Source organism: Podarcis erhardii, assembly GCF_964252035.2.
Source record: "Podarcis erhardii genome assembly, chromosome: 2".
Lineage (NCBI taxonomy): Eukaryota > Metazoa > Chordata > Lepidosauria > Squamata > Lacertidae > Podarcis > Podarcis erhardii.
The window spans coordinates 46,175,343-46,198,980 of NC_138498.1; the positions used below are offsets into that span (position 1 = coordinate 46,175,343).

A 23,638-nucleotide genomic window follows, 5' to 3' on the forward strand; every position below is an offset into this window, starting at 1 on the left:
AATAACATACAAAGCTGCATTATATTATGCAATGATGCAAAATTGCCTGCAAATATGTGCATATTGAGAGAAAGGTTCACTAAAATACTGATGGATTTTTTAGGGAAGTATTAAAATGTATTAATTTTATTTAAAATGAATGCTGAAATATAGCCAACTGTACTTAGGACAGGGAGAATGAGAAGCTGAAATTGACATATTTGTCCATCTCTACTACTTGGGGAATTGCTCAGAAAGCTTTGGTGGCCATAGTTTAACATGGGCTCTACTAAGGTCAAGTGAGAATATAGTACAGTCAGATACACAGTCATGATGATGAAGCTGTCAGATTTTGTAAACATTTCTTTTCTTTCCAGTGCAAGTATATTTATGAAATACAGTTAGTGAAGACCACCAATGTTTCTCCCTAGTTAATGCACTTTTCTGCAGTACAGAAAAGGACTTCATGGCTGGAGTGGGAAAATTTACAAAAAACATTTAAAGAGTCAAAATATAATTTAGTGTCACACAAACAAAAAGAAGACATTTGAGCTATAACAAAATAAGCATTTCTGTATTGACTGCTTTATCCTTTAATTTGTATTTTTAAAGCAAATTTTCAAGCTGAGTATGCATTAAGAATATCTTACCCTAAAGCAAGCAACTGCTGTAAGTACTAATGACACTATGTGACACATTTATCAAATTACATGTTGTGCAAATTGCATTTCTCACGGCCCACACTCCTGTTTTTATTGAAATCACTGAATCTAATGATCTATTTTCATTAAACTGTTGTGATATCAGGAAAGAAATACATTGTAATTTCATTACCAAAGTCTGCAACCGGAGATAGATGTAATAAAAACAAATTTTGATAAAAAAATATTTGTCCTAAAAAGATTAGAAAGTTAAAACATGCACATCTACAACAATAATGCTACAATCCACTGATGGAGATCAGTGAGACTTATTCCCAGGTAAGGGTTTGACTTCAAAAGTGCTATTGCACAGCCTCTGCAAGACCCACCAATCAGCTGACCATTTGGTCTCATGTAGCCCAATGCTCAGGGCTTTGCTGGCACCACTGATCAGCTGATTGATGGTGCCTGCAAACCTCCTTTCAGCTGAGACAGGTCTTGGCCTGTCCCTCATTGGATCTCATATAGGGCAGGTGGACACAGCTTGGCCAAAATGGCCCCACAGGCCAAATGGGGAGGACCAGCGTGCATACTTTATTTTAATGGACCAGAGGTTCCCCACTGCTGATCATGTGAGGGAGAGTAGGGCTGGCAAGCTCTTCTGCCCTTGGTATGTCAACTCTCCTGTTGCAGTTCAAAAGCATGTCATAGTGCAAGTAGATAAATAGGTACCGCTCCGGTGGGAAGGTAAATGGAGTTTCCGTGTGCTGCTCTGGTTCGCCAGAAGCGGCCTAGTCATGCTGGCTACATGACCTGGAAGCTGTACGCTGGCTCCCTCGGCCAATAAAGCGAGTGAGTGCCGCAACCTCAGAGTTGGTCATGACTGGACCTAATGGTCAGGGGTCCCTTTACCTTTACCTAGAATCACAGAAGTGTAGGACTGAAGGGTGTATTTATGGAGAGTCCCTACATGATCTAAAACTTTGACCATGCGGGTTCTCTATTGCAGAGAGAGCTTCAGTGAGCAGATTCTCTATTTTAGAGGACTTCACTCGAACTCATGGAGGGATTAAAAAAAGGAAACTGAAGATTACGCAGCAGATGGGACAGGCCTTACCAGCTCCCTCATTTGATTTTGATTGCCCCAAGAAAGAGCATCTAAATAAGTCTTCTGTTTTTCTTCCTTTTCAAATCTTTCCTTATTTTGGGTAACACAGTGTGTAACCAACTCATGTGAGAGGTGGGGGCAAGCCACAGGGCGCCCCTACCCCATTACTTGACAGCCTGGATGGAGCACCCCCTCCACCATTTGTACATCTGAACACAGGGAATCTGTCCAGACATTAAAAGTTTCTGAGCAGAATTGGGTTTTCCTGTGTGCATTAATTGAATATGCTTTGAACAGCTGGACAGGGCTCAGGTCGTAACCAAAATGTCACATTTTGATTTGGAACAGAAAATCAGCTGGAATACTTCTAGGCAGTTCAGGGTGAAGAGATACTGCTGGAATGAAGGTGGGGGGGGGGACAGAAAGAGAGAGAGATTGGCTTCTGGCATATATATGTCCTCAATAATAAACACAGATGCCTCCAAGGCTGTTCTTGCCCAATTAAATCCTTTCACAATGTAACTGCAGTTGCCGGCTTCTCAACTTCATGTTGTTACATAGCATTTTGGTAACCTACTTAGCTAATACGCCAAGGCCCTTCTTGCTGCCCATCAACTGTAATGAGGAGCTTTAATTGAGAACAAGACTGAATGGGAAGCAGAGGAATAGGATCCTCAGTTACATGAACAACCTAGTCTACAATCTAGTTAAATCAATGGTGTGTGTGTGTGTGTGTGTGCACGCGCGCAAGGGTGATCTAGTCCAAGACCCTGCAATGCAGTACAGTGGTCCCTCGGGTTAAGTACTTAATTCATTCCAGAGGTCCGTTCTTAACCTGAAACTGTTCTTTACCTGAAGCACCACTTTAGCTAATGTGGCCTCCTGCTGCCGTTGTGCCGCCGGAGAACGATTTCTGTTCTCATCCTGAAGCAAAATTCTTAACCCGAGGTACTATTTCTGGGTCAGTGGAGTCTGTAACCTGATGCATATGTAACTTGAAGTGTATGTAACCCGAGGTACCATTGTAATCTTTTGCCCAACATAGTACATGAACCCATAACTCAGAGATTAAGAGGATTATGCTCTACCAACTGAGCTATCCGAGATTCAGTTTATTTAAGGGACTAGAACCAAAACGTTTTCAGTACTTTTACACTGGCATAACTAGGTTGCAGGTTGAGCTGTCACTATTAATATTATCATCATTATTACTAGTTCAGGTCACGTATATGACTGGATGAAACAGAATGCTGTGAAAAATCTGTTGTCAGGTGAACTAGGGCTATTGAAAGACCTAGACTATAAATTACTGAATGTTAAATGGGCTTCATAAGGGGGGGGGAGCTGCAGAAGGGTTAATTGAAACCCAAATAGGTATGTAGTGTGCAGACAGACTATATCCCCAGGTGCTTGCTTTCCCTTTAGGTCTGCCCCTGCTCATGCTGTTACCTTCCATCCTTGAGAGATGTGTTGCAAAATTCCGCACAGCAGCTGGCTTTGCTTTTGGAACATTTTAATTTCCAGACTTAAAAAAAAGAATGCCATGCAGTAGACACCCCCTGCAATAAGATTTTTGCGTGCTCTATTCTCAATTTACATTTAAGAGATGGTTCTTCTTGCTTTGGTTAAATGAATTATTTGCAGCACATGGCACTTTCCCTAAAGTGATCGTAAAAAGGCTTTTTCATATTTTGATATCTTTAAATCTGCTATATAAGATGTGAACCATTAGATAATGTGTTTTCTTATCATTCCAGGCAAAGAGCATCACAGTTAGAGTCAAATGGCAGCTATATAGGATTGTTATAAAGTCCTTGAGGGGTTTTACATATTAATAACATTTTACCTGTTCGAGTTAAGCTGAAATACTACAGCTTGTGTCACAAAGGGAGCATAAAAGCTGTCTTATGCTGTCTAGTCTAGAGAAATTAGTTGGATGGGATGGAGGATAGAACTGCTACGCTACTTCACAGCAGGTATTTTTGGCCTCCTCAATATTTGTTGGAAGGGGCCTGCCCCCCTCAATGATGATGAAGATAGTGGTGATATTGACAAGACAGGTGGGGGAAACCCATGATGCAATGCGTGTCACAGTTTCAGTGGCCAGCTCCTCCAGAATGCTCAACTTCCTCCAGATCACATGATGTCTTGCATGCTTGACATCATACACACGTGACATGTCCTGGGCCCCCTCAGTTTTGGGGGCAACTTGGTACCTCTACACATTTGGTTGAAGCATTCCGTTTCTTCTTTTCATTTGTGTCTTTATCACATCTACATTAAATATCTACTGATAAACTATGTAAAAGGCTTGATGTGATTGTACACATGATTTCCATCAATATTCTCTTTGTGCAATGTTTTACTGGTGTACACCAGGGCTGTATTTGCTTATTACGGGTAGAGGATATAAAAGAGCCTCGTTTGTATTTGATTCAGACGTAAAAAATACAAATAAAATTAATTAAAAGTAATTTCTATTTCTATTAATTCAGATAACATAGTATTAATATTACTGAAATTATAAAATTATTTCTTTCTGAATTATTTTGTTTTTGTTTTAATATTTGCACTGTATTTCTTGGCAGTTTTTGAAAGCTGAAACACTGCATCAAAGTTCGCGTGGGAATGGGGAAGACATTTGGTCAGCTCTAAAACTGACAGGGAAGTTGTCCTCCACTTTGCACCAACAATGCATTTGTCTCATTTATACCGATAAGTCCCCCATCATCTGATTAGTGCTCTTCTACATCCCCCACCTCAGAACCTTTCTCCCTGTTCCTTGCCCCTATATCAACTTTCTTGGAAATAGGGTACCAATCTTATGAGCAAAGGAACACAATGAAGAAGAGTTTTCTTTTTAAAAGCAAAAAAGCACTATATTTAACAAGAGACCTAAGACTGGTTCCCTATTTCCAGTCTTTTCAAAACATGGCAGGTCAGATACCCAAAGGAAGTACTAGAATCCCTAAAATTGTCATGCATTTGAATGCAAAACTCCAAAGTTACACACGTTGTAAGTTCAAAGAACATTTCAAAGGATTATAAGCAGACTAATTAATGATCTTTGGACCCCAGAATCCTAGTTCGGAGAATTTTAAAGGTGTTATTTTTTCCTAGTCTTTGACATGGATGACTCTTGTCTGATCTTCTTGAAACATGGCAAGTGTTATGCCCCTATGGAGTAATATAATGTGTTCAATTTTCATGGTAGTTGAGCACAGAACTCCAAAGTTACAGGCAGCATTAATCTGGTTTAGACTCCATTGAATGTAATAGAAAGCTTATTGGAAGTCTCCCCATTTTAAATTGCATCTCAAATGGAGACTCTTTATCTAATCTCTCTTTAAAAAATTGCAGGTGTGATGCCCTGAAGTAATCTAAATCCTTCAAATGTAGTTCTAGTCAGCTTTGAAATGCCATGAATAAAAAAAAATGCTGTGTGTGTGTTCCCTTGAAAATAATGATGTCCAAAAAATGAATTCCAAATTAGCTAAATACAAGTGAAAGTTTTACAAAAGGAACAAATTTTTTAAAAAATATTTTTAAAGCCAAAATCACAAAAGGAAAACAATCATTTTCCCCAGTACACGTCTTTAAGATATATGTGCAGGTTTGCATTGACAAAACAACGCCAAATCCAGTCCTGATGTGTTTGTATGTATAGTTGAGTCAATATGGATTTTGTTTGAGCACTTGTGTGCATTCCTAAAACAAAACACAAACTTCATAGTTGTGTGTATGACCACATGAGCATTGCAGGGTAGCTTTCTAAAAAATGAATGTCTACGTGCATATTAGTAACAGTGGGGAATGCAAATGCCTGAAATAACTTAGATGAATTGTTCATGCTTCCATTCTGAAATTAGTTATATATATTATCTTAATGGAATAAGAATTCAAGAGCAGTGGAGCACATGGCAGAGACCACACATAGTAAAGGGATAGAACTGGGAAAATCTGCTCATCTCTAGGTAGGACATCCCTCCTGTTAAACTACTCTAAATCAGGTGTCTTCTCCTCAAAGCTCGTCTTCAAGTCAAAATGTTGTTCCATTACCTTCTAGTTAACAGAATATTCTGGATATTTGGAATTCCGCAAAATAGTTGGCTGTTTTGTGCAACTCTATCTTCTGTAATAGAGAATGAAAAATGGTGCTCTGCATTCATAAGGCCATTTGCTAGTTTGACAAAATGAACAAAATAATGTAAAATGTAAGCATTAACTATGATTTGCAGCTGAGAGTACAGACAATATGTAATCATTTACTGTCTGAAATGGTATTTTGGAATGAGCTGGGATTACGCTTTTGTAAAATGCAAGATGTTTTCTAGCTTCATTAGAGCTCTGTGAGATTAACTAACTAGTTCACCAGATGCATCCCAGAAAATCTCTATGGGCTGTGCCCTATATTTGTAAGCTATTATGTGAAAACTATTATTAGGCTGGTTATTGGCAGAGTTATTATGAGAATGGAGATGGTTAGGGAATGCGGCTTTAAAACAGAGTGAACATATAGGCTAAGTATCCAGTTTGGTACATCATACCCCAAATGGAACCCATAATCAATGCAGGCAGTTTGTAGAGGAGAAATATGCAGCTTTACTTACTTACTTACTTACTTACTGCAGAGAATCCAGGGAGCTGCCCTGAAAGTTGTGTTTCTGTTGCAGCTATTTGCACAGCAAATTACGTTATCTAGGGATAGTTAGAAAGTACCTTCCCAATCTCCCAAGCCCATTCCTGTGATGATCAGAAGACAGTGGGCAATAGTCAGCTTTGTTTTACCTGGTGTATAACTACTGAAATTAATGGACCTAGCTTAGTCAAGGTTCATTCATTTCAATGGGTCAACTGTGAATAAAAGTTAGCTGACTAGCATCCACTTTCTACACAATCTGGTGCAGGAGGAAGAAATTCATAGGACTTTCAGGGGCACTTTGTGGGGTGGGAGAGTAATGGTTTTAACTGTGGGAAGTGGGAGAGTAATGGAGTCAGCTGTGGTGACTTCTCTGTGTTTTTCATTTTTAAACAAACAAAGTTTTTTATAATTAAAGTTAATGCTTTTCCAGACAGGTAGCCTTGGTAGTCTTTTGCTGTAAAAGCAACAAAGAATATTGTTTCCTGCTTGGCAGGGGGTTGGACTCGATGGCCCTTGTGGTCTCTTCCAACTCTATGATTCTATGATTCTATATTGTGGCAATTAAACGGCAAAACAGCCCAACTCAAAGCCATCTATGGCTGCAATTCTAACCATACCTACTCAAAAGTAATTCCCATGTAAGTGGCGTTAGACTTGCAGCCAAGCTTGATTTCACAGTTTAGTATAAACTTGTCATCCTGCCTTAGGCATCAGGGTGGGACAATTTAGGACCCTGATGATACTTTGCTCTTTGTTTCCTGGATTGTATTGCTTACTCCTTCACTCAGCTGTAATGCTACTTAACCACATATAAGTCCTTTTTATTGTAACATTTTATTTCATAAATGCATATTTCATACAAAAAAATAGACATCTGTATGTGTCTACTGAAACATAATACTCAAGCAAATGTGTGTTTCAAATGTGAAGATTTGGCTGGGAATGGGGCAAAACTTTTAAAGCAAATATTCAGGGGGTGGATGGTGAAAACTGAGCAGTCAAATTCAGATGTTTCTCTCTCCTTTCTCCCCCAAGAGCCTTGGACTTTAATGGAGGAGCACAGATAAAGTCTACAGATTACAAAAGAGATGTGATAAGATATACTTCATGGGTTTTTTAAAGTCGCAAAAAGAAATGTATTAAGTCTCCAAAACATGTTTGTTCGTTTTTTAAGCTTTTTGTTGCAGAGCACTTGTATTTCTCTAAGACCTGTCCAGGGTCCTGAAATATCTATCGCTGACTGCTCTCATTCTCTGACTTGTTAAGTTGCTAAACAGTCACTGATGGCCCTTGTTGTTTGCTTGGACTGCTGCCCAGGGGCTTAGCCACATCAGGCAGTACAGGATAGTTGCTTATTTGTGCATGAGGCAAGATGCAAGTTTATTTGGTGGCCCAAATGTTAGCCGTACTGTACCTGAAATAAGCAAGAGGGAAAATGTTCTCCAATAATTTTTATCATGTATATGGGGTACTTCCCCTACCTATCTGTGTATATAATTAGTAAAATAATCAAGACATGTCTCTGTATCCTGAACACCAGAATGGGACTGGGAGACCATAGGGAGGCTTATTTTTGCACAGTCATTGGGTTTGCCTGCTTTCCATTTATAGCCTTTCATTCTGCAGTTAGATTGGGTCTAGTTTAGGTTCCGAAAGTTCGTGTATTTTCTTTTATTAGTATGACATGCACCATGCAATGTAAGGCTGTGGTACCCAATTATAGCTGCTTTGCTCCAGCTGCACACCAGCAAGCATCTGCTAGACCTTAAAGGGGCTGCAAATGGCTTGCCTGGAATTACTCCAGTTCAGCAAAGCTGTATCTTGCTGCATTTGTGCTTTTCCCTTGAAGGGACATTGTGCATAGTCACCTCCTTTCCAGCCTCCACCCACCCAAACACCCCAACTCTCTATAGTTGGTCTGAAATTCCACTTCTTTTGAAGCTGAACTGCCCTGAAATACATCTGCCATTAGCCTGACTGATCACACTGAGCTTCCAAGAGAGTCTGCTTTTGATCTGCACTGCTTTTGTTTTGCCCTCCAGAATCTTGTAGTGAGATAAGTTTTTCTCGTTGCTTACTTGCTTAGATTACTTTCCTAAGGGGAATTTAAAACAAAATGTTCCAGCAAAAATGGTGATGCAGTCCTCTGAAATATTTAAGGGATGGAAGTTGAAAAAACATGGAATTGTGTGTGTGTGTGTGTGTGTGTGTGTGTGTGTGTGTGTGTTTGGGAGGGGGAAGAACTTGAGCAATAAAACAGCTTTTCATCTTGTCTGTATCCCAGAATCCCTCTGGCTTTTTCCTTATGAGACCTTCTTACCAGCTTGATGGCAGTGTACTTTCTAATGGCACTTCCTTGTAGAAGTATTTCTCCTGGTGTGGGTTCAGGCAGAATGAATCTGTTAACATCTGTAGCCTCTCCGAGGATCAGTGCCCTGAGCTAGAAGGGTTTTGTTCCAGTTTTATTATGCAGTACTGTCCCTTGACTTTGAAAGTAGCTGGAAATATAAGCATCAAAGATTAAATGCATAGGAGCCTTGCCTTTCCCAACTCCCTGGGAATGGAAGGCTTTTAGAGGAGTGTTGAGCTGGCTTTTATCCTACCTCTGGCAATCTAAAGAGACTTGAAAGAGAGTTGACGAAGTAGAATCCTAAGCATTAACCTGCTTGTGTAACTTGTGTCTGTGCCATTGGCCTTTTACATGGCTCTTCTCACTCTGTGGTGACATTAATTCTAGGGATCTTTGCTGCCACAAGCTGTGAGTTGGGCAGAAGCTGGAGCTCATGGGTTTCTCCCACCAGTCTTGCCAATAAAATCTTCATCAAATATCTTTAGTACATTTGATTTGACACTCCACTTTGCCAGGGAGTTCAAAAGTGTGTTTGGTCAAATAGGTCTTCTGTACTCTGTGTATCCCACAATTAGCAAATTGACATGAAGAGAGAAAAAGAAATGGGGACAAACTTACACTGCCTCCCTGATAAGCAGGCATGGACCTGTACTCTTAGGATTGTAGGAGAGCTGAAAAACCAAAGGCAGTTCTTCCACCTCATTCAGAGCTGCCAGGGTGGAACAGCAGGTGGAGGGGAGCTCTTACATTCCTCCACCCTTTCCTCTTTTCTTAATAGTGTAACAAAAAGGGGAAAACCCCAGGCAATGGGGGTAGGAGTGGGAGCAAGGAGCAACATGACAGAGTAAGAGCTTAACATCCAAGGCACTTGGGACCTCTCAGGTCTTCCATCAGGGAGTTTCAATACAGAATGTTCAACCTCTTATTCTACTGTTTCCTCTTTCCTTCCACTGAGTACAAGAGACTTAACTTCTGTATTTGAAATTCTCTGATGGAGGATCTGAGAGGTCAAAAACACACTGGATATTCCTCCCCCCCCCCCATTACCCCTTTGCTGCTTCTTTCTTTCTTTCTTTCTTTCTTTCTTTCTTTCTTTCTTTCTTTCTTTCTTTCTTTCTTTCTTCTTCCTTCCTTCCTCAAGCAGCAACAAATCTGCCTCCCACTGGGCACAAAGGGAATAAGCTACAGCAGCTCTTGTAGTTTTCACAGTGTGTGTGTGTGTTTTTAAGGCATTGGATCTTTCAGGTTCATTTGCCTGAATGATCCATTTTCAGCCTTACCAATGTTTATGCTCCAGCATCAGTAGGACAAGGGCCATAAATTTTCTACAGTGGTGGAGAGGTGGAATCTGATTTTGGATCCCTCTCTCCAAGATGCATCCCATGGTACTAATCCTAATGGACCACAGATGTGAAAGTCCCATGAGAGGATATGGAGGGTGTGGGAGTGAGATGGAGTACATGCTTTTCCAGATCATTTACAAGATACAAGAACTGAGAGTTTGAACTGTCAGAACTTTGGCTCCAGTTTTGGAAGACGTTTTTGCATCCTAGGTTGCATGCAGAGGAAATGCTTCTGTTCTAAAATCTCATTTATTCACAACCGCAGAGCAATTTCCTTGAATATTATTGGTATAATAGTGAACTCTGCAGGTTAATTGGAAACCCAATCTTTCAACCAGTCTGAACAGCTCAAATGAAAAAACATATTGCTCTCCTCCACAGTGGTAGCTTCCTGAGGAGGAAATAAAAGGGAAAGAAAGCAGATGCATCTTCATTTGCAGATTATTTACACTTTGGTGTGTAATGGTACCTCCTGAGGTACTTCAGTCTACTCCATCAGTGCTTTTTCTTCACATAGATGCTAATCCCAAATACCAAACATCTTCCTGACAAGTCTCTGCTAATCCCCAGATAGGCACTGTGCTAATTTTCTAAATGACAACGGCTTACTTATTTTAATTATGTCCCACTTAACTACATTATATGCTAAAAGTTTTGGTAAAATATAAAAGCTGTATTTTGCATAGCAGCCATTTTATAAGCCTTTCAGAACTAAAATGACAAAAACATTTAAAGAGTGCGTGCACCATACCCACACCCACACACCCTTACACCCCTACACCTACTCTTGGGAATTGTGTGTATGTATGTTTACTGTTCACATTTACATTCCAAAGATTCACAAGTGGTGTCTTACATAGGCTTATATAGAAAGCTAAAGTGAGCAAGTCTCCCAGTACACTTCCATATATTCCCTTCCAAGGATCATGTGCAAAGAGAAAACATTAATTCACTCATTGAAGTGGATTTAGAAGATATGCTGAGATGTCCTAGACCTTGTGAGCATGTAAAGAGCTGCTGACTGTATTGTACCCTTTGGTAATAGATATAAAGTTGCATTTTAACTGTAGGTCTCTAGCTGTCAGCTTACGTCTAAAGGGTAACTAGAGGTGAGTTATAACTTGCTAAAGAATGGTACCAGCATAATGTCAGAACAGATAGCATTTACTTTTGGAATAAAATGCACAGACATACATTGCTCCTTAATTTCAATAGGATGGAGCTACAAACAATGGTGAAATGCCAAATGCTTAATTGCACTTAAGCAGTAAAAGTCACACTAATTTTAAAAAAATGAAATGTCATTTCATATCAGAGTGATTCTCTGGAATAACCCCTGCCCACCAAGTCTTATGTACAAAGCAATGCAATGCCCCCATTGGATTCCACAGCAATTTGATTTGTGATTCTGTGACCATAGGATGAACCATGATTGGGACATACCTGTGCTTCCCACTCATGAATTGAACATGTTTGATCATCTCTGACTCATTCACTAGCACGATACACATACAGAATTAGTCATAAAATATAGTTGGGATTTCTGGGTTCCTAGCAGGTAGCTTCATCCCAAAGAGAATCTGACATAAATGAACTCTGGAGCAAGCGTTGTTAAAGATGCAATTGTGCTTGACTTCATTATGTAGTGAAACTCTAATTGTGGCATGGAAATGAATGTTTGGAAAGGACAGAGTAGATAGAGCTAATTCATGATGCTATACATGGGGCCTGTGCTAATTGTGGGCAGATTTCTTACTTATACAGCTGACAAGATGTGCCATCACTTGCCAGTTGTACAATTTCAGAGGCGCTGGGTGCCTTACTATTATCGAGTGTTTATATAAAGCACCACAGCAGGTTCAAATGCTGAAGATGCATCATTTGAAATGTAGACTTGCTCAAATTCTTAGCAGATACTGCAAGATACAGTAATGAAAGAGGAAAGGATACTAATCCCGCACCCCCCTAAATAAGAATATTTTGCCACAACACATTTAATTCAGCCAATCCTGAATTTAAGCAGAATGTCCACTCTAAATCATTCCCTTTTCCTCCCTGTAAAGAGCATGGTTTGTTAGGACAGCTGGTGTATATCTGGGTTTCTACATGCCATGTGGCCATTGTCAACTGTGCCAATAACATTGTGTCTACTAGTTATCATCTAAACAGTGACCCATGTTTACTCCAGCTGTTAAACATTTGATCAGTCCTTAAGGAATAGTTGATAAACCACACGGGAAACTTTGAACCAATTTAGGTCATGCATCACAGATTTCTCTTCATTCCTTTCCCCATCCATCTGTTGTCCTGGCACCATTTATTCCTGAAGCAAACAAGGGAAACTCCTAACCCATGAAAAGCAGTTTGTGCTGCACAAACTCCTGTTGCCTTTGAACAGAGCCCATCTAAATAGCTTGATTCCAGATTTTTATTCATGTTTGTACACATTAGCTAAATTAACATTTAAGATGCTAGTCTTGCTATTAGAAGCAAAATTCATTGGTTAACTCTAATTGGTTATTTTCTTTTAACAGTGGAGGTGGTGGTTTGATGCCCAGAAATTTTTGATGTGTATTTTTCTTCCAGGGTTGCACATATATGGGCATTGCTGTGCAGCAGCCTCTCAGGGCTACATCTGTACTACACTCAGCCTTCCACCATAAAGCCCCCTTTAGATAGTGGGAGCTTCTGGTAGGAGCTCCTGGGACTGTTTCTCTCTTAGGGCCCTTCAAGGAATCACTGGGAGAGAATGGCCACTTCCGCCTTCTCCCAGGGGTCCGACTGTTGCAGCCCTTCGTGGATTGGCCACTGTCCCTGGCAGCTGTCACACACAATCTCAACCAGCCGTTGGGAATTTCCTCAGCTGGCTGAACTGCAGGGCAGGACTGCCTGCCAAAATTCTGTACTTAAATGAGCCAGTCAGGATCATCCCACTAGTGGGCAGAGCCTTGTGAGTTGGTTTCTCCTGCTCTGGTCCACCAGTGACACTGACTCCTTCAGCACAATCATCAGAAGAGCAAACTCTCCCATGCTCCTGCAATTTTACCCTTTTTGTTACATTCTAGGTCATTTGTTTTATCATGTATATTCACTATAACTTGCTTCTCAGGTTTCTAGCTTAACCATATTTGTTTCCTAGGTTTCTTGTTTAACCATGTTTTTGCCTCCTTGTACCATCTGACCTTGCTCTGGTTGCTAATGGTTGCCATATCTGGAGCCAGGAAGGAATTTGCCTGCAGAGAGATTGGCCTATGTGGAGGTTTTGCCTTCTCCAAAGCAAAATGTCACAACTTTTGGTGGTTAAGGCATTAGGTGGAATCCTAGTCATCAACCTTTTGGGTGAAGTGGTGCATCACCCAGACCTTATCCAGTGGCGTATTCAGTGTACCCCATTAGAGGAGTCTTGATGCAAATCCCTGTCCAGAAGCCAAATGTGGGGTAGATGGGCCATAGAGCTTCCAGTGGCAGCCTAAGGATGGCCACGTCCATAGACTGCTATTTTGGGGAGCCCATAATCCTTGGCACAACACTGTTAAAAGCTTCAGCCCTCTGGCAGGAGGCTGGAATGGATATTCACCCAATGCCTGAGCAAAACTCCACCTACAATTGGAATCAATAAGGTTGTGGCCATTTTTAATCCAGATTGTTGTCCGCTTGAGTTTGTTCAATAACACCATAGCTATAGCCACTCCATGAATGGCACTGGGGCCACAGTGTCCTGTGACTCTCCCATCTTGGGTTCTGCAGAATATCCCAGATTTTTTACACAGTCTGCATGTGCTAATGACACATCTTCGGATGTCATATACCTGTGCCGTAATGTATATGAGTATAAGAAAGCACACACACATCCCCACACACATACAAAATCAGTCTGGGGGAGGGACCTTTAACACTAAAAAGCAAAGAAGTCTGAAGTGAAGAAGGCACAGCAGTTTGTTAAGACGTATGCCAGCACTGCCAAATTATGGGGGGTCTTGGGGGGGGCATTAAAAACCTTGGGGACATATTGAGTCCACAAGCAGCTACTTCTGATATAAAAGATGGAAGTTAAAAGGAGAGCTTCCAATCACCTCTGGTATGCAAGAGAAGAGAAGAGTGAAAGGGGGCATATAAGCCTAAGGCTCAGTGTGACTAATTCACGGAGCAGGAAAACTCAATTTCCCATGGGAGCTTGTGTTGTTAATTTCAGAGTGCAGTGTTTCTGAGGGAAGCTTTGGGAGCCGTTTATTATGCATATATATATATATCTCCATAGAGCCACTTTAGCACAAGTACTGGAAGGGGTTACAACCTGGAACTAATAGCACATGAGGTGGCCAAAGGGCTGAGGATAGACATTTAGAGATAGCATTCTGAAATAGGTCTCAATATCAACATATAAAGTGGTAACTAAGTCCCATTGAAATCCACAAGAAAAATTAATGTGAGTTAATTTAATTAACCTTAAGTGTGACTCACATTCTCTGTATTGCACTATGTTCTATCTTGGGGGTTGGCAGATTTCAGGCTTGTAGGATCTACTTCATGTTTTACTAGAGCCTTAAGATCCACCAATGGCAGCCAGGTTGGGGAGGGGGGAGAAGAAAGATACACAGACTTAGAATGAATCCCTGGGTTCTGAACTTTCTGAGTACCAAAAAACAATTTGAGTTTACATGGCTCCCACATATTTTTGTTTAGTCCTGGTTACTCTCCCCATCCTGCATTTCTTTGTGCCTTTCTTTAGATCTATTCCCTACCTATCTCCATTTTCTTCATTTAAACATTTCATCCACTTAGAGTCAGAAATTCCCGTCAATCTACTTCAGACCACCCAGAGAGCTATTAGTAGATCCCAATCAACCTTTGGGCAACCCCCTACTCAGTCTCTCTCCCTTTCACTCATATATCCATGAATTAACTGTGTAATCCTCTAAATGTTGGCTTAAATATAAGTTTAGTAGACATCCTCAGAGTCCTTTGGAAAAAGCCCAGTGGTGGAAAGCAACGGCAGCACATTTTTAAGTAAACAAAAATCAAGCAGTGACATGCACTGAACAAAGTTAAATGCAAATATTTTGTTGTAGTAAATTTGGACTATGATTGCTTATGGTGGTATGCAATTATCTGGGTTGCTTCTATAGTCAAACAATAGGCACGCCAAATGTCAGTGCTCAAAGCCGGGAAGTTTATTATGAAAATAATTCTAATGAATTAACATTTGCTGTGTGTTCTGACATGAGGCAAGCATGTTACTTTATTGTGCTGTGTTGTATTGTACCAAGCACAGCACAGTAACCTCAAAGAAGTTTCACTGCATTCCTTCCAGTCAATAAAGCACTAACTTTAGTTTTAAAGAGACACCTGTTCAATTCTTTGCCTTGAAGAAAGCATGAGTTGTGATTTTTTTCTGTGGTGTTCAACAGTAGGGCCTTTCCTGGGGTGAGCAGAGGAACAGTCTAGTGCCTTGTTTACTGACCTTTAGACGGCAGATTAAGGTTGAACACCTTTGCAGATTTAATAGGGAATAACCCTCACTGAACACAATGGGTGACATTAAACCAGGCTATACACCATTGGATTTAATGAACATGATTAATTAGGTTCATCAATTTTGATATGTTTACTCTGAATAAAACTTAATTGAATACCATCCAGTGAAAATTACAGAAAAATCATGACTGAAGAATGACTATTACACCTTAAGCCGTATCACCTTGCATAACATATATTTTACAGGAGATTATGTGGTCATGGCAGTCTACTTTGATCTAAGCAGAAGGATGGGCTACTTCACCATTCAGACTTACATCCCTTGCACACTCATTGTAGTGCTATCTTGGGTCTCTTTCTGGATTAATAAGGATGCCGTCCCAGCCAGAACATCTTTGGGTAGGTCATGGCTTCTCTTCTGTTTGTTTGTGTTCCTATACTGAATTATGACCATTCCCTGTGCACATGGATCCAAACTGTCAGGATCTGGGGCCAATTCATACATAAACTGGGCATCCCACTGTGTGACTGGAATGCCTACTTTATTTCATGTTATTGTAGTGAACAAAATTATTTCCATGGTGTTTCAGTAGAATTAAAATGACCTTTAGAGAATCCCAGAGTGTTTCTAGGCCTAGTTTTTCCAGTTCATGAAATTGGGCCCTCTGCTTTGTCTATGGATACAGTAGCTCCGTGTCATGAAAACACAGCCAACATTTGATACTTAGCAGGAGTAATAGAACAGTTGAAGCTGATGTAACTACATCCTTCTGTGCAACTGAAATGGAAAATCCAGCACTTTTAGTTCAATCACTGCTATGCGCAAATGCTGCCCAGTGTGATAAACATTGCCATTTACAATATTGTGACACTCCTTATCCCTTGAAGCACACTCGAGTGAGATGTTTACATGGACCAGTGGTCCTACATAGATCTTAAGTGAAAGAGGCCTATTTGTAAGCTCAGTTAATCAATATCTGTAAACACTTTGGAGATGCCCGAGGAGAGAGGCAGCATAATAATACCCCCAAGGGTATTATTATGATGCGTTGCTCACCTCATCCTGAAGCACTGAGACCTTTGCTTGCATTTCTCAGGGGAACCTCACAGTTTATTGGTTTATATAAGCACATTTCTGACCATATCGAGGCAAGCTGATTGTTCTAATCCCACAGAAACCAGGAGCATTCCATAGGGACTCACAATGAGGGAGCTGAATGTTAATGTGGAATTAAGCGGTACAAGAAATGCCTCATGTGTTGAAGCATATGGGAGAGGATTGTGGTGTTGTGCATTCAGCAGCAGTGTGAAAGGGCCTTCTGCTCATGCCAGCATATACCGCACAGCTCCTCTACGCAAGGGAGAACCCTGAAGTAGTACTGTATTTTCTGTTCCCTTCCTAGGTATCACAACTGTCCTGACAATGACCACCCTCAGCACGATCGCTCGCAAATCCCTCCCCAAGGTCTCTTATGTGACAGCAATGGATCTTTTTGTATCAGTTTGCTTTATTTTTGTTTTTTCTGCCCTGGTGGAGTATGGGACTCTTCACTATTTTGTCAGTAACAGAAAGCCAAGCAAGGATAAAGACAAAAAGAAGAAAAACCCTGTATGTATTTTTATTACTACACCAACTGATAACCCACATTTTAATTATGTTTCCCAGAAATGAGCATTTTGTTGTCCTGTAGCTGTATTAGAAGTGGAAACCATAGGAGGTTTGCTTGATGACCAGGGAAGGGAAAGAAAGGAAATGGCTGATCAGGTTCACATGATCCTTTTTTATACCGGGGTTGGCTTTGATAGCCAGATTCCAGAAGAGTACGAGAATACCAGAGTACCAGAGTACCATATTCCAGAAGAGTATCAAGACTGAGTGACAAAATCTGACAAATAGCTATACATCAAATCTCACAGTTAAAGGAAACTTAACTGTTAGTGACAGGAAAATTGACCACTTTTATTTGGTCCATTTTCTGTTCATATGCATATCTTCTATTGTGTTTAATTGCTGTAACCACGGGAACAAACTAAATCCTAGGTACACTTTGTGGGAGCAAGCTGCATTGAATTCCAGCACAGGATTGGGCTGCATGTAACATTTAAAATTAATCTGCCTGGAATTATGGTCCCTCTCTTTTGGAGCATGTATTTTCATCAACTAGCTCATTTGGTGATGGCTTGTGAACTCTGAGGCTGTGGTCAAACTGCTTTGTAGCCCAGGCACAGAGAACAGTTCTGGTTGATTGAAAATAACAGGGCAAATCAAGACTATAGATGTGTGTTTGTATTGTTCCAGTTCCCACCAAGGCACACCACAGTTTCTGATAGGAGTAGCCTTTTGGAATTGTGTCTACAGATATATGGGTGGTGGAGGTTAGAAGGCAGGCCTGTAACGTGGGGCATCTGAGGAATGTGACCCACTGCCTTTATGGGTGTCCTTGGACTCCTTGCTAATATTGAAAGATGGCAGCAGGGAAGTTACCTCAAGATGATCTACCTGTACCCATAGAAGTCTCCTCGCTGATCCTATAAACCTGTTGAGTCCTAGAAGCATTGTATTAAGGACAGAAGGAAGGTCGAGAGTATGAACATTACTAATCTGAATTTCAAAATATGAATGATTTCTTCTTGTATCTCTTCCCCCTGCCACTTTATTCCCATCTCTTTTCTTTTCACTGCCTGTATTTTCTCCCTTCTCTCTTTTCTACCACTTACTATTATAAGTTATTTATTTTATAGGGTGTTCTATTAGCACAATGCTGTCCCTCCTCCCTTTTAATGCTGTTGTCTTAATTTGTGTAATCTGCATTGAAATCATTGATAAAAGGCAATATATAAATCTCTTAAACAAATAGTCTAAGAACCAAGAGATACTTCTACAATCTGCAATACTTGTTCACCATATTGTGAACAAGGACGGTAAAAGGGTAGAAACTAATGCCTATAGACCTTGAGGAAGAACATTATCTACTCAAGACTAGTGGGTCTTTCCCCTTAGTGAGAGGAGCAGAAAAGAAAATGGTAGTATTTGACTGTCTTACTCACAGTATGTTTGCCTATCCATGGAAATAACTCAGAACAAACCACAGAACCCTGAACTGTCAATCTATTTTAAATTGGATTTCCAAGTTTTGTTAACTCAGATCCTTCTTTACATGTTAATCGCTTTTAAAGTTCTTATAGAAAATTCTATCTTAAATCCTTTTTCTATTTCTATTTCTTTTGACTTGCTATAGTTTAGAAAATTAACTTTAATTTATGCTACTTTTTGTCTCCTTTCCCCCCTCTCTACCTTTCTTTAATTTAAAAACCTCTGATTCTTTCTTTTTCTGTCTACAAAACCAAAGCTTCTTCGGATGTTTTCATTCAAGGTATAATATTTTTGGTATAGAAATCCACTGCATGTGACTGCTGAATTGAACAACTATAGCTTCAGTAAAGGCTTGTTAGATATTTATGCATTCTACTTGAAACAACCTTGCAGTGAAGTAGAATGGCTAATATGTAGATATTAACATGAAGTTGATTCAGCAGCCCAAACACTAATTCACTACTGTTTTGAACTTATGATAAGTTCAATGGATTTTAACATGTTTGGATCGCATGCATGAAGAGAGCCTAGTAGTAAAACCAAAGCATTTGTGCTGCTCTCTTTTTTAGTTAGTCATGGGATCCAATCCACCAGCTACACCAAGAATCCACAAAAACCCTTTTAGAACTCAGTTCTGACTCTTAATGATCTCATTTAAAAATATGCAAGCTTCAAATCTCTCAAAGATCTGCAACGAACAATCAGATGCTATTGGAATGGTGCCAATATTGTTCTTACACAAACTCTCAGAGTTTTGAAAGGGTATAAATTGCTTACATTTGATGCTGTCCCCAGCTCTTCAGATCATTTGCTATCCAAAATGGCAAATACAGGTAGCTGTATAACAACTTCAAATATCCCTCATTCTGAAATGCAGATACTTAGTTCTTCTGGGTGATCCCCCCCCCCAAAAAAAAGCAGATGGGAGCCAAAATCAGAGCTTTATTAAAATTATAATTTTACTTTGTTTCAAACAATTTTTCTGACTCCAGCCTTAATTTTAACAATTCACTCTTTTTGATCATTTGTGTGCCAGCTGCTGGTTTTTGTGCAGTATGTTCACCAAAGGATCAAAAGAGATTGTCAGTAAAACATGATTCAAGTGATTCTACATGTACAGCTGCTGTATACTGTGTTGACATTATGAAGCTTTTAGTCAATGGACCATTGTTAATCAAGAGCTGCATTTTGTCAGGAGTGCTTCATAGCAGAGATCATTATAGAGCCCCACCTAACCTATATTCAAATAATTCTTATGTGGCATCCTCTTCCCCTTAACCAAATTAAGTTACCTAGCCATGCAGGAACATAAAGCATTCTTTTTCAAGAATTCTGCATTTAACTTATCTCTCACCCCCACCCCCAACTTAATAGTGATATGGGGTGGGGGAGGGAGAATTGTGATTGCCTTCTTATATGAAGCAGTCACTTAAACAAATCTCAGCACTTTTTATTCTGCATTCCTATTTGGAATTAAACCCTACCAAACCGATGCTGTTAAGTAAAATGGGAATTTAAAGACTAAGTGTTGAATTGTTGCTTTGAGAAAGTTCCAGATTAAAGGTTCCTCATTGTAACATATCTAAGCATCATGGCTCCCTCATTCTGACATTATGTAGAGCAACCAATTTTGATGGATCAAATGTTAGTTGAAACAGAACATTGTAGCAACGAGCAAATCACTCATTCTCCTCTCTGCCCTTTCTTGCTGCTCGTTTGTCCTAGGCACCTACAATCGATATCCGCCCCAGGTCAGCTACTATCCAAATGAACAATGCCACACACCTCCAAGAACGGGACGAAGAATATGGATATGAATGTCTCGATGGCAAGGACTGCGCAAGTTTCTTCTGCTGCTTTGAGGATTGCCGAACGGGAGCCTGGCGGCATGGAAGGATACACATCCGCATTGCCAAAATGGACTCATACGCCCGTATATTTTTCCCAACTGCATTCTGTTTGTTTAATCTGGTCTACTGGGTGTCCTACCTTTACCTTTAAACAAGTAGAAAAGAAATTGGGTGAGAAGAGCCTTACTCCTGGAATTTATTAGAGAGATGGGTAACCTGTATAAATCCAAGCTGACGCCCCGCTCCAATGGCTGTAGTGCACTTGAGGGGAATTTTTAACATACTCGTGGGCTTTCCTGCAAGTAGAAGCATCCCATTCTCTTCAGTGCCTGGGAATACTCTACGCACGCTCCTTTATGCACACAGAGCATTCCCTGACATGTGCAGGAGGTGGATCAGCCCTGCGTCACTTAGGAATCCATTGCACATCATGGAACTCTGAACTTCTAAAGTGGTCTGAATTCTTTAGTGCCATAGCCCAGTAAATATCATATCATATGTATTGTCTAAGGCTACCATGAAATTGTTGTAGTTTGAATGCTATCAGTCAACGTTTTAAGAAATTCGATAAGCAAAAAAAGAAACAAGTATTACATACGATACCAATGAATCTGAGAGGCACCGTAGGGAGAGGACCCACAGATCATTAGATATTGGGCATTATGCAGTGGCAGCAGTTCAAAGGTAAAAATACCATTCAATTTGTGAGCATTCACTATAAATATGTGATATCTTTGTCCTCTGTGGGCTTTTCCTTTTGGAAGAGTCATCTCTCACTTCAGATCGATGTAACTAGTCTAGGGGAAAATAGCTTTTCTTTACATCCAAATAAAAATAGAACTTTTGGGTGACCTCCCTAAAAGCACATGTACAAATGTTGTAAATATTTCACTACCTTGTAGTACTTGGGTCTAGTGCATGGAGAATTATTATTTTTTTTTGGGGGGGGGGGGGAATAAATGGAGCGAAGATACCATATACAATATTGTATTTTATTTCATATCCCTGGCTTTGCTGTTATAGCAGAAAAAAACATGGATTAAAATCATCCTTTTCTTTCCTGGCCTTCTCCCTCATGCATGGAAGATTTGAACAGACAGCACTTTCTGTAAGAAGTTAGACAAGCCTTAAGACGTTGAACAGAACATGATCCATAGACAGAGCACATCAGTAAGACCAATATAAATAATACCTTAGTCTATAGATTAGCTCCAGGTGTTTGCTGCTGTTTTATTCCTCATTTCTCCATAGCAACTGAAACTACAATTATGTACTACAAGATTGGCTGCGGTATTCTGAAGCATTTGTTTGCAGTCAACTGATCATTCCCTACTCTGAATGCCGATCATTTGCACCTAGAATATTTTGCTGAGATGCATGATCCATCTGAAGAAACCAGAGCCAAATATAGCTCTTGCTATATTTGCTTTTTCACAAATGCAGCAAACATTTGTTTTCCAAGCAGATGTTGGGACATTTTCATTTTTGCCAGTAAATAGTCCCACTGTTCAACATGCATTTGTGTGGGGTCAGTGGTATTCCTCTACCCCAGTTGGTTGATGATGATATAGAGTATATCCACAGCTGAAACATGATTTAGAGGTAAATGAACAGCAAAAACACAAAAGTGGTGATGGTGGGAGTGAGAGAGAGGGTGTCTTTAATAAACCGTATCTGTGTAGCACATGTGTATTCAAATAACAACCAAACCCACTTGGGTCAATCTTGAAATTCATTTAGCAGTAGCTAATGGTTTTAAAACACCTGTACAATGGTCAATTATGCAACGTTAAGCACATGTAAATATAACCAACTTTTTTTTATTGTCACAAACTGAAAACACCAGTTCATATCAAATAGGTTTGCAACTGGAAATGAGGAAATATATATATTTGCATATATATGTATATGTATATGTATATATATATGATATATATATATTATCACTGCAGAATTAACAATAACCAATACAGAGACCTAAGGACAATTTTCCAATGTCTGTATAGTTTTGGAAATAAACATGTATAGAAAGCTATAACTAACTCCTGATCATCAATTGCTCCTTGTCTAATGTGTTTTAAAGAAAGAAATGCACATACCCATAGTTTTTTTCCCCAATAAAATGGCTGCACTCAACCTCACAGTAGTTTTTAGTTCCTGCCTTCATTAAAAGTGTTTTAGTGTGTGTGAGAGAGAGAGAGCAATGGTGTTTCTGAATTCAAAGTACTTGTAAAAAGCTATATTTTTTTAGTTAGGCAACTCCCCCATTAAGTTATGTATATCCACTTTTGTTCAGCGCATACCAAAACTTATGCATGCACAAATTGCCATTTAATTCACAGCAGAGCTCTTTAGGTGCAGGAGTGTTTGTGAGACTAAATGTCCTGCAAACGCCATTGCCCAGTGGAGGGTCATAGTGAAAACAGAGTACTTGTCATAACAGGTAGTGTCTGTAAAGGAAATATGGAAGAACCCAACCAAGTTCTAAAGGGAATGAGTGTGAAGTGACTTCAGTATGTGGTTTTACATTATCTCCATCACATGCCACTATTTACATATGGTTGATGGTTTCATAGCCACCAAAGATAAATGGACACCTTAGCTAGTGCTCTAATATCATGTATGGCATACAAATGCATTGTCATTCCTCTCTCTCCTATGTTTCGTTGAATCTCTTGTGCTCTCCCTGCCTCAGAAGAATGATTTTCAGACTTTTTTCCCCAAAGCAACAGTGCTTCTTGGAAACCTAACAGTGATTCTTAACAAGATCATTAATGCTGGACAGCTTCCCTAAGGGAAATTACCAAATCTTCCCCTGCAATGTGCACAGGAAATGGCAATGTCATATCCTAGACTGTATTCTCAGTTTGTGAAAGGCAACACCAGAACCCAACAGATTTTGCTATTTCCTCAAGGTACCAGAGAACGCTCCCTCAGAGTCTTCTGTGCAATGCACAGAGGTTTAATGGCCAACTCACATTGGTGCAGGCATATCAAGAGGGAGAGCTCACTGAAGATCAGAAGTTTGATGGGCAGCAAACCAATGGGAAACTTGGAAAGGTGAATTTCCACCATGACAGTTCAGCTTCTCCATTGGAGGGAAGGAAATGTTTGGAACTAGCCATACCAGCACACTTCAGTCCATTTAAAAAGGAA

At 40.0% G+C, this 23,638-nt stretch overlaps 1 protein-coding gene across 2 annotated transcripts in view; it reads left to right on the top strand.

The window, feature by feature from the left end:
* Window positions 1–22,191, top strand: part of GABRG2 (gamma-aminobutyric acid type A receptor subunit gamma2) — a 60,016-nt gene extending 37,825 nt beyond the window's left edge. Inside the window, exons 7-10 of one of the 2 annotated variants that reach the window (XM_081846491.1) lie at window positions 15,785–15,937; window positions 16,942–17,147; window positions 18,889–18,912; window positions 20,358–22,191. In XM_081846491.1, coding sequence (XP_081702617.1) covers window positions 15,785–15,937; window positions 16,942–17,147; window positions 18,889–18,912; window positions 20,358–20,633 — 659 coding nt within the window. In that variant the 3' untranslated portion in view covers window positions 20,634–22,191. The remainder of the gene's footprint in view (window positions 1–15,784; window positions 15,938–16,941; window positions 17,148–18,888; window positions 18,913–20,357) is intronic. The other variant, XM_081846492.1, reaches the window with a different exon arrangement.
* Window positions 22,192–23,638: the final 1,447 nt, after the last annotated feature.